The 14,105-nt window shown below is 52.3% G+C and overlaps 1 protein-coding gene across 1 annotated transcript; it reads left to right on the top strand.

The window, feature by feature from the left end:
- Positions 1-481: 481 nt before the first annotated feature.
- Positions 482-12,704, top strand: LOC102945178 (melanin-concentrating hormone receptor 1). The gene is made up of 3 exons (XM_043524056.1): positions 482-608; positions 1,842-1,924; positions 10,655-12,704. The coding sequence occupies exons 1-3, from the start codon at positions 571-573 to the stop codon at positions 11,692-11,694; spliced, it is 1,161 nt and encodes a 386-aa protein (XP_043379991.1). The 5' UTR covers positions 482-570; the 3' UTR covers positions 11,695-12,704.
- Positions 12,705-14,105: the final 1,401 nt, after the last annotated feature.

Below are 14,105 nucleotides of genomic sequence, written 5' to 3'. Positions count from 1 at the left end.
CCGGGCGCTGTTCATTGTGCTGTGTCCTGGTGGGCTGCACGCCTCCCCCTGCCAGTGCGTGTCGATGGGGCTGTCCCTTAAAGCAAGTTCCCATCCTTGGGGCGGAGGCGCTGTTAAGGGAAGGTATTGGTACACTGGTTCGCAGCAGCAGGCCGGTAGCCCTGATGGGCACTGACCCCAGTCCTACGGCTCACCCTTCAGGGAGGCCCCATTTCACCCCATCCCAGCCGCTTTATCGCACTGGAGCCGAGCTCTGCCTGCGGGGCTAGAAAGTGGCTGCATCACATGGGCCTAGCTCGCTCTGTCAGTGACGACTGGGTACAGCAATGATTCCTGTTGCCTTAAAGATCTCGAATGAAAACACCCTCTTCCTGTGGGTGTGTCAAGCCCAAAGATTTTACCTGGGGGCGAACCACTGCTGGACAAGTGGGAACGGAGCTTGGTGCAGTTTTGTGTTAGCATCACCCTGGCTGATCTGTTTTTATTGGCTGGCTGAGCACTAGTAAAGCAGCTCAGTTCAGCAGCAAGCCAGGCAAGGCATCGGGAGGGGAGCAGCATCCCTGGCCACTGATGAGCATAAACAGAGGACGTGCCAAGCAGCTTCACAGGTACTGCTAATTGCTTTCTTTTCTTTACAATCAAGGACTTGCTCGCCGGGAATAGACCACCGTGAGAGAGGGCAGATTAGGAACGGGGTGGGATCCGAGTGCAGTCTGAAATGTTTTTATTTTGTCCTGTGCCTCAGGCTCTCCGGGCTGTCCACCCTGCACGAACACCTATCTATCCCATCTGTGTTCCTCACCAGTGCTAACCATCACGTAGAGCCCAGGCCAACCATACCATCTATTCCATTTAAATCACTGATGCCAAACGCCGCATCTATCCGATGCACGCACCTCTGCTACCCACAGTGTATATTCCATGCCAAATCATTTCTGACTGATAAATCAGTTCTTCAGCTATTTACATCTGTTTAAATGAGAGCAAATAGATCTGCATACAGAAGATCTAGTCGAAATGAGAAGGTCACTGTGGCTTTGGTTTCTTTGCGAGTAGCCTTCCTCCCCCACCCCGAATCTTTTATAAGCTTCCGTATTGCGGAAAATATATTTTATACCGAAGAATAGTCTTTAATCACTGGGAAAGATGACTAAGTATGTTTCTGGGCTCATGTGATGACTCAAAGCACCTTAAAGCAATAGATCTGAGTAAGAAAGAACACATACAGTGGATTAAATGGTGCACAGCGAGACAGTTAAATATGAAAGCCCTAATGGATTATTAGAAGGCTGTGTTCTCTATGTAGGTGGCTTGCTCTAGTGTGCTTAGATTTTTCTATGGTGACATTACTCTAAAGTAAGTGCCTATTAGGCTATGGTTACACTACAGACCTTACAGTAGCTCAGCCGGATGGCTACAGCCGTGCCGCTGTAAGGTCTCCCGTGTAGCCTGAGAGGCGAGAGCTCTGCCGCCGGCATAATTAAACCACCCCCAACAAGCGGCAGTAGGTATCTCTCCTGCCAACATAGTGCTGTCCACACCAGCGCTTTCGTCGGTGAAACGTACGTCAGTCGCGGGGGAGGGGGGTGTTTTTTTCACACCCCTGAGCGACTAACGTGCTAGTGTAGACAAAGCCATAGTGCAGGGTGTGATCACCTTGTCAACCATGGCTCGGGTACTGTCGCTGCTTGAATAGATCCTAGCCAAATCTCCTGGTGTCCTCTGGGGAAAGTGGCATGAAGTGAAAGGAACAGGCACTTATGTTAGACCACAGCCTGCAGGGTTACTGAGGGACTCCCTGCTCCAGGACTGATCTATGGCTGCCTGTTCTTGAATCCTAGGGAGATGGCTGAGCCTAAGAGCGATGTCTTCAGCAAGCTGTGGGGTTCGAATGATTCCAACGTGACAGCTGCACCTTGGGCAGGTAAAGCACCTTCCTTTCGCTTTGTGTTTATTTCCCTTTCCTGTCCCGCCCCCCCCCGGCTCTAAATCTGACATGTCACCATAAGCGGGACATTGTGCTGCAGCCTGTCACTTGCATGGCTACCTGCTGTCCCAGTTAGATTGCCATGTGCTGGCTACATTGTCTGCACACGCGTGCTCCGCCCACACACAGCCACACTCCGCCTGCAACCACAAAAATCACTTGTGCCAGAATGTTGACTCATAACTAACATTCTCTATTCAATGCTTCTTGTGGCCTGAACTTTGGCATTTTAAGCCACACGTTTAACGCCATTTAGTCCCTGGCTATCATGACCCAGCTCTTATCTAGCACTTTTCATCAGGAGGTCTCAAAGCACTTCCCAAAGCAGGTCAGTGTCATTATCCCTATATTACAGCTGGGGAAACCGAGGCACAAAGCAGTGAAGTGACTTGCTCCATATGAGTTTAGGTACACACCCACAAATAACAGCCGTATGGGGAGGCGTAGACTTAGGGTTTGTCTACACTTACAATGCCTGCACTGCTGTAGCATTTCAGTGAAGATGCTACCTACACTAAGGGGAGAACTTCACCTGTTGGCAGCATAGTTACTCCAGCTCCATGAGTGATGCTAGCTATAGCGATGAAGACCTCCTCTTGCCACAGCACTGTCTACAATGGGAATTTGGGCAGTATAACTGTGACACTCAGGGGTATAGATCTCCCCCCCCACGCATGGTCTTTTCCCTCTGACGTAAATCAGGTAAAAGCAGGGGTTGCTCGCAAATCACACTGACGCTGTCTTTCCATGCCCAAACACCGCGGCGGAGTTAAGTAAATGGAGTTGAACCTTAGAGGTGTGGGGCTGGTTGGGAGAAGGACCAAAGGATCAGATGCTCCTGAAACCTCATCCAAACTTCCCAAGGGTGAGGGGGGAATGTCTGAGACATTCTCATGGTAGTTTGCGGGGCTTGTGCTCCCAGCCCCTGCCAAAGCCAGGCAATGCGGAGGCAGCTGGAGGAGTGGAAAATAACCGGTGGAAATATTGTGAATTCAGCTTGTTCAGAAGTAACCCTGGGATGTCAGGCAAAAGACCCCGGTCTGGTTGTATTTTTTGGTCTCGTGCGATCTAAATCCAATCTAACCTATACTTTTGTGCTAGTCCTGGGCAATAGAACGGGAGCGAAATGGTGCATAGCCTTTCTGCTGGCCCTCTGCAAAGGAGTGAATTTCACCCTTTGACTCTAACCAGCTGCCGCTCTCAAGCTACAATATCAGGGCTTGCTTTGCTGTTGGAACTTGGAAGTCACATACCCTGACCTGAAACAACTGGCTTGACAGTTTGCTCCTTCTTTAGTAGCCACAAGCCTTCATGAGGCACAGGAAAGCTGTGTTCACCCATATGGGGAAGGGCAGGTCATCTCAGTCAAGGGTTACACGCTACCTCTGGCAAAATCATCCTGACCATGTATTTTCCTGCATCTCCCGTTTCATTCTATTTGTGGGCTAGTGCAGGGGACTGAATGGAAACACTGTTCTGATGTGGCTGTTAATTGATATTTAGGGGTGTTGCAGGAAGGCCAGGAACCAAGTTCTGGGCTCCCTACACCCAGCTCTGCAGATGCTCCTCAATCTGAACCCCTGGGTTTTCCAGTGCTGGGGTCCCCAGCTCAACAGTTCTGCCAGTGCGCTTTAACCCTGACACGAAGTCCCTTGCTCTCCCCACATCCTGCTCTGCTGATGTCCCTCAAGCCTGCCCTGCAGCCCCCTCTGCTAAACAAGTCCGGGGCTTGCCACGCGGCCATTCCCCTCTACTTATCTGTAAAAGCCAGGGGCCTAGCTTGCCATTAGAAATGTGCACATATCCTGGCCAAGCCATTCACCCGGACCCAGCTACCAGCGTTATGCACACAGTAGCAGCCTTTGGAAAAATCAAGGAGGGTGTTAATTTCCATCTGTAGGTGGGCTAGCATTTCAAACACCCCAAATGTTTTTTTGGGGGCAGGGGAGGAGGCGGGGGTTGGCTCCAGGGTTCGGAGTCTGACCTGTTACCCTAGCTTGGTTCTGCCATCTACTCACCGTAGGAAATGCTGTCCCACAGGACAGTACAAATTGTACTCCAGGGGGCTGCATGCCACAGGGCTGCCTTCCCTTCCGAGGGAGTGCAGGCAAGAGCATCTTGCACCGAGGGTTGCCAGTTTTGGTTGGCCGTGTTCCTGGAGGTTTTGTCACATGATTTAATCTTTAATTAAATTAATTCAGTGGTTCCCAAAATTTTCACATTGCCCCCCCACCCCCCAGAAGCCACAGCTGGGAACCGGGGCCGGGTGCAGGGCCATGGCTCCCTGGGGAGGGGCGGGAAGGGGGGGCACAGACAGGGATAAGGGGGCCGAGGCTGGGCCTGGAGCTGTGGTTGGATTGGGAGCCAGGGGCTGAGGTTGGGGCCACAGCTAGGGGTGGGCCTGGGGCTGGGAGTAGGGTTGCCAACTGTCTCATCACACAAACCCAAATACCCTTGCCCCGTCCCCTTCCCCAAGGCCCCTCCCCTTCTCCGAGGCCCCGCTCACTCCATTCCCCCTCCCTCTGTCGTTCACTCTCCCCTACCCTCGCTCACTTTCACTGGGCTGGGGTAGGGGGTTGGTTCAGGAGGGGGTGTGGGCTCTGGACTGGGGCCAAGGGGTTAAGAGTGTGGGAGGGGGCTCCGGGCTAAGCCTGGGGCAGGGTGTTGGGGTGCAGGAGGGGGTGTGGGGTGCAAGCTCTGCGAGGGAGCTTGGGTGCTGGAGGGGGCTCAGGTCTGGGGCAGGGGGTTGGGGTGTGGGAGAGGGTGAGGGTTGCGGGCTGTGTCTGGGCAGCACTTGCTCCCGGTCGGTACTGCAGTGGGGCTAAGGCAGGCTCCCTGCCTGCCCTGGCCCTGCGCCACTCACAGAAGCGGCTGGCACGTCCCTGTGGCCCCTGGCGGGGGGGGCAGAGGGCTCTGCCCGCTGCCCCTGCCTGGAGGCACCGCCCCCACAGCTCCCATTGGCTGCAGTTCCTCGCCGGGCCACTGTCGGGGCTGGCAGTCAGGGCTGCAGCCAGGTGCTGACCCTCGGCCGGGTTGGGAGCCAGGGGCTGGCAGGCGGGGGAGGGACTGGGAGCACAGCTGCAGCTGGGAACTGAGGCCAAGGCCAGACCAGAGCTGGGGGCAGAGCAGGGCTGGGTGGTGCCCCCCCCCCCCGTGGGGGCTGGCTTAGGACCCTCCATGCTCCCCCAAATGTTCCTCTGTGCCCCCCCCACTCATGGGAGGCATGCCCTATACTTTAAGAACCACTGCTTTACTTCCTGGCAGCTCCAGGACAATCTTGGAGAGTTGGCAACCCTAGCTCCTCTTATATAGTCCAATGGTAAGTACACATTCTCGCTAAGGGTCCAATCCAAAGCTCATTAGGGTCAATGGGAACCTTTCGACTGACATCAATGGGTGTTGTCTCAGACTCTGAATGTTTAAGCCCAAGCTGTCACAGACATGGAACACCACCCTAGACAAGGCTTACACCAGCCCCACGCAAGCAAACTTGGCATCATAACAGCATTGAGATTTAGGGCGCAAAGCGGGAAACATTCAGAAACTGCCAACCTTCCAGCTCTTAAGAGTCATTAAAGCAGGGCCCATTGGGCCTGTCCTCTGAAGGACGGGTGGTCTGGGCAGTGCAGGCATACTTTTTTGTTGCAGTGAGAGAGTGTAGGGGGATACAGTAGATCTGTGTCGGTACCTACTCCCTTGTTTTGAATTCACAGGTGTGTGTGTGGTGTGTGTGTGTGTGTGTGTGGGCTGTGTGTGTGTGTGTGTGTGTGCGGGGTGTGTGTGTATGTGCGGTGTGGGCAGTGTGTGTGGGTGGGTGTATTTCCTTGTGTTGCTTTACTTCACAGTGCGTGGAGTAACATTTCACAGAGCGTTCGTGGCCCAAATTGCACCTCCCCGAGCGCGCTGCACCCCCAATCCTCCGCCTACCTCCCAGCGCTTCCCGTGTAATTAGTGTAAGTGTTGACGGCATTAGGGAACGAGGACATGGAATTAGTTTCTACTCACCAAGTAAAACAATTATGTAACGAGGGTGAGTAATCACGTCACAAACAGCTGGCTCCCCTCTGAAATTGCTCTGCTGCAGGGACCGGGCATGGTGTTTGACACCATCAGTTAGTTCCTGGCCTTCCCAAGCGTCCTGGCTGAGAAAATGGCTGAAGGGAGAGAGTCACCCATTTCACAGACTTGCGGGGGGATGACCTCAAAACCCACTGGCTAGATTCAGAATTGTTGTTATTTAGCATTTCTACTGCAGAAGAACCAGCTGGCATCAACCAGACCTGGGCCCGATTGTGCTCGGCGCTAGACAGACATAGGGCATGGGCTACGCTTGTCAAAGGGCCCTGAGTTGGGCACCCAACTCTCATGGGATATGGCCATCGAATTCTCTTAGGTGTCTTTGAAAAGCACTGCCCTGCTCCTGAATCATGATGAGCACAGGGAGACATCAGCAGTCGTGCCAGAAGTTGGAGCAAATTGTGACCGTAAGCAAATTTACCATTGAGGTAAATGGCAGAGGGGTTGGAATGCAGCATGGATTGACCAAAGGCAGATCATGGCAGACTAACCTGATTTCCTTCTTTGAGGAAATAAATGGATTTTATTTTAGTGAATGGGAAGGCAGGAGCTCTCATATACTTGGACTTCTGTAAAGCATTTGACATCAGGCCACATGGGAAATTATTAGTAAACTGGGGGGGGGGCACAAGCAGCCTTCTGAGGTGGCGAAGGAGTTGGCTCCAGAGGAGAAGGCAATGGCTTGTGCTGAAAGCTGGCCTGTCGGAGGTTATGAGTGGAGTTCCTCAAGGCTTGGTCTTGGGACCAAGCTTGTTCGCTATTTTTATGAATGACTTTGGCACAAAAAGCAGGCATGGGCTAATGAAATTTGTGCATGCTTTAGGGTTTCAGCTGCCACTGGCAGGGTCAGAGAAGGATTTCTTCCCTTCCCGCCCCATCAGTGTATTCTGGGAGGGTTTTTTTTAATCGTCTTCCTCTGAAGCATCAGGGCTGGGCCGTGTGTGGGGTGGGGAGGGCCAGGGCTCTGCGGTGTCACTGAGTAGTCTCACCCCCCCTTAAGGGCTTGAGTGGCTGGTACTTGCCCAGGGTCTAACTCAGGGGGGTCTCAAACATGTAGCCTGCGGAGCTATTTCCTGCAGCCCGCCATAGCTCCCCTCACCCCCCCCCCCCAAGCGCGCCACATCCCCGCTCCTCCGCCTACCTCCCAGCGCTTCCCGCCGCCAAACAGCTGTTTGGCGGCGCTTAGGACTTTCCAGGACGGAGTGGGGGAGGAGCGGGGGGCGCAGCGTGCTCAGGGAAGGAGGTGGAGAAGAGGCGGGACGGGGGCGGGGATTTGGGGAAGGGGTTGGAATGGGGGCAGGGAGGGGGCGGAGTTGGGACTTTGGGGAAGGGGTTGGAATGGGGGTGGGGAAGGGGTGGGAAGAGGCAGGGCAGGGGCGGGGGCCTCATGGAAGGGGTGGAGTGAGGCAGGGCCGGGGCAGAGGTGGGGGCTTTTGTATCTTTGTATGAAAAGGGGTCAGTGATGCGGCCCTTGGGCCAATGTACTCGTCCTCATGTGGCCCTCGTGGTGATTTGAGTTTGAGATCCCTGGTCTAACTGGTCACCATGGGGGGGGGAAGGAATTGTCCCCCCAGGTAAGACTGGCAGCGACCTTGGGGAGCGGAGGGGGGAGTTCTTTGCCTTCCTCTGCAGCGTGGGGTGCGGGTCAGGTGCCAGGATTATCTGCCTGTAGCTCAATCATTTCCCTGCCTTTGGGGGGGGCCCTCGGGTACTGATTCACTTTGGTCCCTCCTATGTGCTGCCTATGGCACGCGACAGTGGGGCTCATTTGCTTTGGTCTCATTTCGGGGGGGGGCCTGTGGTCAGACCAGAGGATCCAGTGGGCCCTCCCGGCCTTCAACTCTGGGCCTTGAGCACAGGCCCAGCCCCTTGGAGCCAATGGGGTGCTGCCATCGGCCCACCCAGATCACCGGCAGGCTTGGGGTCCTGTAGCATAACTGATAGTCCTGCTGGGAGAAACACATGGGCTCCCAGCTCGATTAAAATGGGTTAAAGTCACCACTTGATCCAATCAGCTGGAAGCATTTTGCACGGCAGCCGTGTTGCTGACCGTCCTAAATTTGGGGGGGGAGGTGGCTACTGGTGGAAGTCAGGGGTCAGCTGCAGCTTGGGGCAGCTAGCTCTCTCTGGCGCTCGAACTGAGCTGGTTCAAAAGCCAAGAGAACTACCCCTCGCAGGCAGCACTGGCTGGGAGAGACGCCTAGATGCAGGCTAAAGGGGAACGCTTCTGGATGCCCCATAAGCATTTGGGGCCTAATCCCAAACCCATTGAAGTGCCATTGACTTGAATGGACTTTGGATCAGGCCCATTAAAGCGCATCACGTCAGTCAGAGTAGCCCTTGAGGTTTTTTGTTTTCATGACCTCTTGCTGGCAGTAGAGTGGGTCCTCTTAATCCCAGTGCCCAAAACACATCACCGTAACACCTTTCTGTGCACACAGGACATAGGATTAGGGTGATCATATTTCCCAAAGGGAAAACGGGACACCGCGTGAGGCTGGCCTCAGCCCTCCCTTGCTGGGCTGACCTGAGCTACTTGCTTGAGCCCTGCCTCCCGCCTGCACAGGACTGGCATAGCTGCTCATCCCCCCGCCCCCCCACATGTTCCTCTGCACTCCACTTTTTGGACAAAAGTGGGTGTTTGTCCCATTTGTTTTTACCACTTGATCAGTTGGCAGGAGCAAACGGGACAAATGCGCACTTCTGTCAAAAAAGTTGGCACGGCCAGGACAGGGCTTAAAACAGGGTCTGTCCCGGCCCAAACGGGACATATGGTCACCCTACATAGGACTGACATGCACTGACCCCAGATGGATTTGCATGTATAAGTCATCTCATGGGTGTTAGAAGCTTGCCATCTGAGTGCGCAGGGTTAGAGCTTGCCTGAACACGTGGCCCCAGATACGCTGTGCAGGTTGGCTAATAAAACAAGGCAGGTTCGTAAACTCACCCCTTTCCTGCTTCTGAGGTTTCTCTTCGCCAAAGCCCCGCAATGAACCTGAGCCTCTTTGTTTCCCTTGCTTGACTCCCCTTCCTTACTGGCTTCTCTGAATGTCATCTGCCCAATTGGCAAAGCCATATCTAAAGGAGGAGTATACTTTACTTATGAAGGAAAGTACAGTTTGTTCCTTCTATTAAAAAAACCCAAACCCAACAGAATAATTGACGGCCCATCTTACGCTAACCTCCTACGCCTCAAAAGGAAAAGCAGCTATGGGTTTTTTTGTTTTGATCTTTAGCCATTCTGAAGTAACAATGTTCTCAGATGGAGGATAATTACTGGCTGATTAAACACTGATGCTGTGAAAGGCATTAAATGATGACAGTGCAGTGTTCCTGAGGTGCTTATCTGTCAGGACCAAAAGAACCCAGGTTTACGGCCCAATTAGGGTGACCAGATGTCCCGATTTTATAGAGATAGACACCTATATAAGACAGAGCCCCCAAAAAGCGGGACTATTACCCCCCACCCTCTGCCCCAATTTTTCACACTTGCTGTCTGGTCACCCTAGGCCTAATCCAGCTCCTTGCAAAGGCTGGGGAGCTACTTCCAGTGGCAGTTGGGTCTGGCCTTTGGACACAAAGATGTCATGCGCCTTTGGAATAACCAGCGATTGATTAGCATGAGTCAGGCTGGTGTGCGGGAAGAGTCACCTGCACTGAGCACATGGGGCTGGAGGTAGGTCTGCTCTGACAGATGCGGCTTGTATTTTATTTTTAATTAACTTGCCATTTCGGCTCTGGTCAAAAGTTCATTTTTCAAAGGCGACGTCTCATTGATGTGTCCAATTAGCTCCCTGTGTCTGCAGGCTACTAAGTCACGTTGCATTTGCTGTGCTAAGCCAGAGAAGGCTGGCTGTGCCTCAGCGTGGCCAACAGGTACCGCGTGAACGAAAGCCCATCCATTAAGGCTACTGCTGCTGCTGACGGCCAGCAGGAATTGGGACAGGAGGAACAATTTAAGGCTAGAAGGGTGAGGAGTTGACCTTGAATATTCCCCTCCCTCGCTAACATCCTTGGAAGATTTATCTTGGAGGCTGACGACGCGATACTGACCCTTCACCAGCAGCCCTCATAGACTTTTGCAGTTCTGTGCCAGGGCAGAGGTATTTCCAAAGTGCTCTCACAGTTAGGATCTTAGGGAGCTGGACAGATGATCATCACTGGGCGGCAGAGGAAGGGGAGGAGAGCTGCCTTGCAGTGACCTTTGAAAAGGTCCATTTTCCAGGTAGGAGACAGGAAGAACTATTTTTCTCATGCAATTGCCAACAGGGCCTGCTTCCTATAGGGCTGGAAATATCCCAAAAGAATAGTATCTGATGCTTCTGGGCCTGCTATACCATACAGCTAAGAAATAATACCATTAAAAGGCTACCTAAACATTTTCCAACCGCAAAGCAGGTTTGGTTTGATTCTCAGGTGGAAGTTGAAGTTGGTTCTTATTTATTCCGCCTTTTGCTAGTTAATTCCCAGTAACGTATGTATAACGGGATGGGTGAGGGGAAGATCCACGGAGGAATGGCTCACAACCCTTCCGTCTTCTACCTGTGAGGCACATGTCCAATGACATGTTGTTCTTTTTCTCTGCAGGCACCAGGGAAATGGAAGACCACAGTAGCATTGTCCTCCCTGTCATTTTTGGCATAATTTGCCTGGTGGGCACTGTAGGGAACAGCATTGTGATCTACACCATCACCAAAAAACCTAAGAGAAACCACAACACTGCAGATGTCTTCATCATGAGCCTCTCCATCACAGACCTCCTGTTCCTGCTGGGCATGCCCTTGCTTATCCACCAGCTCCTAGGGAATGGGGTCTGGCTTTTCGGGGCTACCATGTGCACCATCATCACTGCTTTAGATGCCAACAGCCAGTTCGCCAGCACGTACATCCTCACAGCAATGGCCATCGACCGCTACCTGGCCACAGTACACCCCATCCGCTCTGCCTACGTGCGCACCCCCTGCACAGCTGCCATGGCGATCTTGCTGCTCTACCTGCTGTCTCTCCTAACCATTGTGCCGGTGTTCATGTACACCCAGCCCATTGCTCTGCCTGGCAGCAAAGCTGGGTGTGGCATCATCCTACCCAACCTCTCAGTTGATATCTATTGGTACACGCTGTACCAGTTCTTCCTGGCGTTTGTCATCCCGCTCTCAGTCATCTGCATTGTGTATCTGAAGATACAGAAGCACATCTCATGCATGGTGCTGCCGCTGCCCCAGAGAAACTTCCGAGCCAGGACTAAGAAGATCATGCGGATGGCAATAACCATCTGCTCCGCCTTTTTTATCTGCTGGGCGCCCTACTATATCCTGCAGTTGGTCCATCTCAAAGTCAGCCAGCCCTCCATTATGTTCCTCTATGCCTATAATGTAGCTATCAGCTTGGGTTATGCAAGCAGTTGCATCAACCCATTCATATACATTGTGTTGAGTGACACTTTCCAAAGGAACCTGGTGAAGGCAATCTGCCCAGGCCAGCAGGCCAGAAGAGGTGACAGACACGCCACTGGGAAAGTCAGTCCCTCTGTGAAAATAAGTCCTGAACCAAATCAGGAGACCTATCTTAGCATGACATGCTCTCATAATGTAGACAATTGTCTCTCTCTCTCTGTCTTGGTTCCTTAGAGGTAACCCGCATGATTTAGCTGAGTGATGGCCAGGTGGTACAAATAGGTGTCAAAAAGTTTTGAGGTTGTAGACACCAAGCAGCAAAGAGAAGGGGTTAGCCTTGTCTTAGGACACACAACCAGGAGTTATAGGGTGAACGGGAGCAGAATATCTTTTAGGCTGACTATAAAGAATTCCTTACCGTGAGACCTACTCCAGGGTGGGATGATAGTTTTGTAAGGGATGTACTGGAAATCCCATTGCTTGAATCACTGCTACTGAAACCTGACTTGACAAAGCACGCAAGAGCACATTGAAGGGAAGGATTCAGCTCTAGCCAACGTCGCTCTTATCCACCTTTAAGGTCTCTGGTTCTGTTGTTACGGAGCTGAAGCCCCTTGAATACCTCATCTGGCTTTGGGAAAAGTGTATTTTTCTAACGCTGCTCCCATTGGTGGCAGGGTGACATGCTGATTTCTGACTGGCTCGAGCTATGTGTATTTTTAATCTTGTGGGTGGTTAACAATGAGAAATCCTGCAAGTTGACTGTCTGGATGACATCAGTCTGTAAGCTTAGAGTTACAGCCACAGTTGGTGGTAGTAAGGTGACCAGCACACTGGGACAGAGAGCATGCAGATCTAATAGATAAAACCATTGGCACTGTTCCAACTCACTGGGGAGGGAGCAGAAAGAAATGGCTTTAGGTATCTATTATAGTACAGTGACATCCTTTTTATAACAAGAATTCTTTAATATTTAGTAAATGTGTACTAGCTGCAAATATGAAAGCTCAATAGATTTCTCACAAACTGTAACTATCTTCACTGTTAAATATAACACTTGTGTGTCTAGGACTCTGTTCTGTCACGCTCTTCCCCTCTGAGCATTAGTGGTCTCTTCTCTTCCTAATCCTCATTATGTTATCAGAACAAAGCCTCTCTCCCTGTCCTCAGTGGATCATGTACCCCTCAGTCACTGAAAGTACGTCTACATTTCGACTTTGTTTGGCGGTGTGTACAGTACCAACAGGAGTGGAGTTGGTGAGGAGCTGCGTAGCTGGGAAGGGTAAAGATACACCTGAAGGGTGTAGATGTGTGCCTGAGTACATACCTACATGGCTCCCTACTCCCCTAAGCCACACCTCCCACACTTGCAGAGAAAGGCTCCAGCAGCAGGGAAAGGCTTGGGCGGGAGGGAGTGGGGAGCTGCTGAAGCCTTTCCACACTTCCTCCCCTGTGCCAGAGCCTTTCACTGACACATGTAGCTACACACTGCAGTGTGGACGCAGCCTGCATTTCACTGTGGCATGTAGCTAGATGTACACTACACACCGACAGCTGGTGTGTAGCGTAGACGTAGCCTTAGCATACGCATGCAGGCGATATTGCTTTGATTTCCAGTGCTTAAGGCTGAGGGAGTTGGGGAAGTAATGGACCTAGTCTCTGGGAGACAAGTGTATTGACCCCCTACAGGTAATGAAGGAGTGATACTGATTGCCAATGACTCCTGGGGGAATTCTGCCCTACTGCGCAATGCAGAATTTTGCAGAAATGAACGTTGTGCATGCAGAATTTCCTTTCCCCCCCAGAAATGGGCTGCAGTGCTGCTGGCCGCCACTAGAGGCCACTGGACCCAGCGTAGAAGACACCAGGGGGGAGGGGGGAAGGGAGAGGGAGCTGGAGGGCTTCCGGCAGCTACAGTTCCCAGCATGCCCTGAGGCAAGGAGAGGGCAGCACGCAGGAAACTCCATGCAAGTTGGGACCAAGCATCAGGCTGTTTCTCCCTCTGGATCCCTGGGCTCTGGGGTGGGGGTGGGGAGGGGACTGGGTGTCTGGGCTGGGGGGAGCCACGTCTGGGCTCTAGGTATGGGTGTGGCGGTATCTGGGCAAGGGGGGGGCCCTGTGGCTGGGCTCCGGGGGCAGAGGGGTTGTGGGTGTCTGGCTCCTCAGCTGGGCTCTGGGGCCAGGGGAAGAAGGGGACAGAGAAACAGGAACTGGGTTGCCATAGGTGTTTCTTTAACTCTCTACTCCTGGGGGAATTTTTGTATGTGTCTGTATTGTCACAGGCATCCTTGCTGACAGGTATTTTGAAATAAATTACCAAAATAATTGAAACTGGTGTGATTATGTAGTATTATTTTGACAAATAAAAGTTGCAGAATTTTAAAATATTGTGCCCAGAATTTTAATTTTTTTGGCGCAGAATGCCCCCAGGAGTAGTTGTTCTCGGATTTGCCAGGAGTCATTGTAATTGGTATTTTGACAGCACAAGATGCGTACATAGTGCTGGACAACAGATAAACTGTGCCAGACACTGAAACGTCCCTGCTCTGAAGGGCTTACCTACTAAAGGCACAGAACACCAAGACCTTGAAGAAAGGATTAAAAGAATGGGATGATCTTAAAGAGTCTACTAGGACACTGAAGAA

This window comes from Chelonia mydas, chromosome 10, assembly GCF_015237465.2.
Source record: "Chelonia mydas isolate rCheMyd1 chromosome 10, rCheMyd1.pri.v2, whole genome shotgun sequence".
Lineage (NCBI taxonomy): Eukaryota > Metazoa > Chordata > Testudines > Cheloniidae > Chelonia > Chelonia mydas.
The sequence above is the reverse complement of the archived record's forward strand: the minus strand, read 5'-3'. Positions and strand labels throughout refer to the sequence as shown.

Bases quoted from the DNA above. Each gene is read 5' to 3' on its own strand.
- LOC102945178 (XM_043524056.1), top strand. From the start codon at position 571: ATGAGCATAAACAGAGGACGTGCCAAGCAGCTTCACAG. The intron at 609-1,841 runs GTACTGCTAATT...CTTGAATCCTAG, and splicing joins CGTGCCAAGCAGCTTCACAG to GGAGATGGCTGAGCCTAAGA. The intron at 1,925-10,654 runs GTAAAGCACCTT...TTTTCTCTGCAG, and splicing joins GACAGCTGCACCTTGGGCAG to GCACCAGGGAAATGGAAGAC.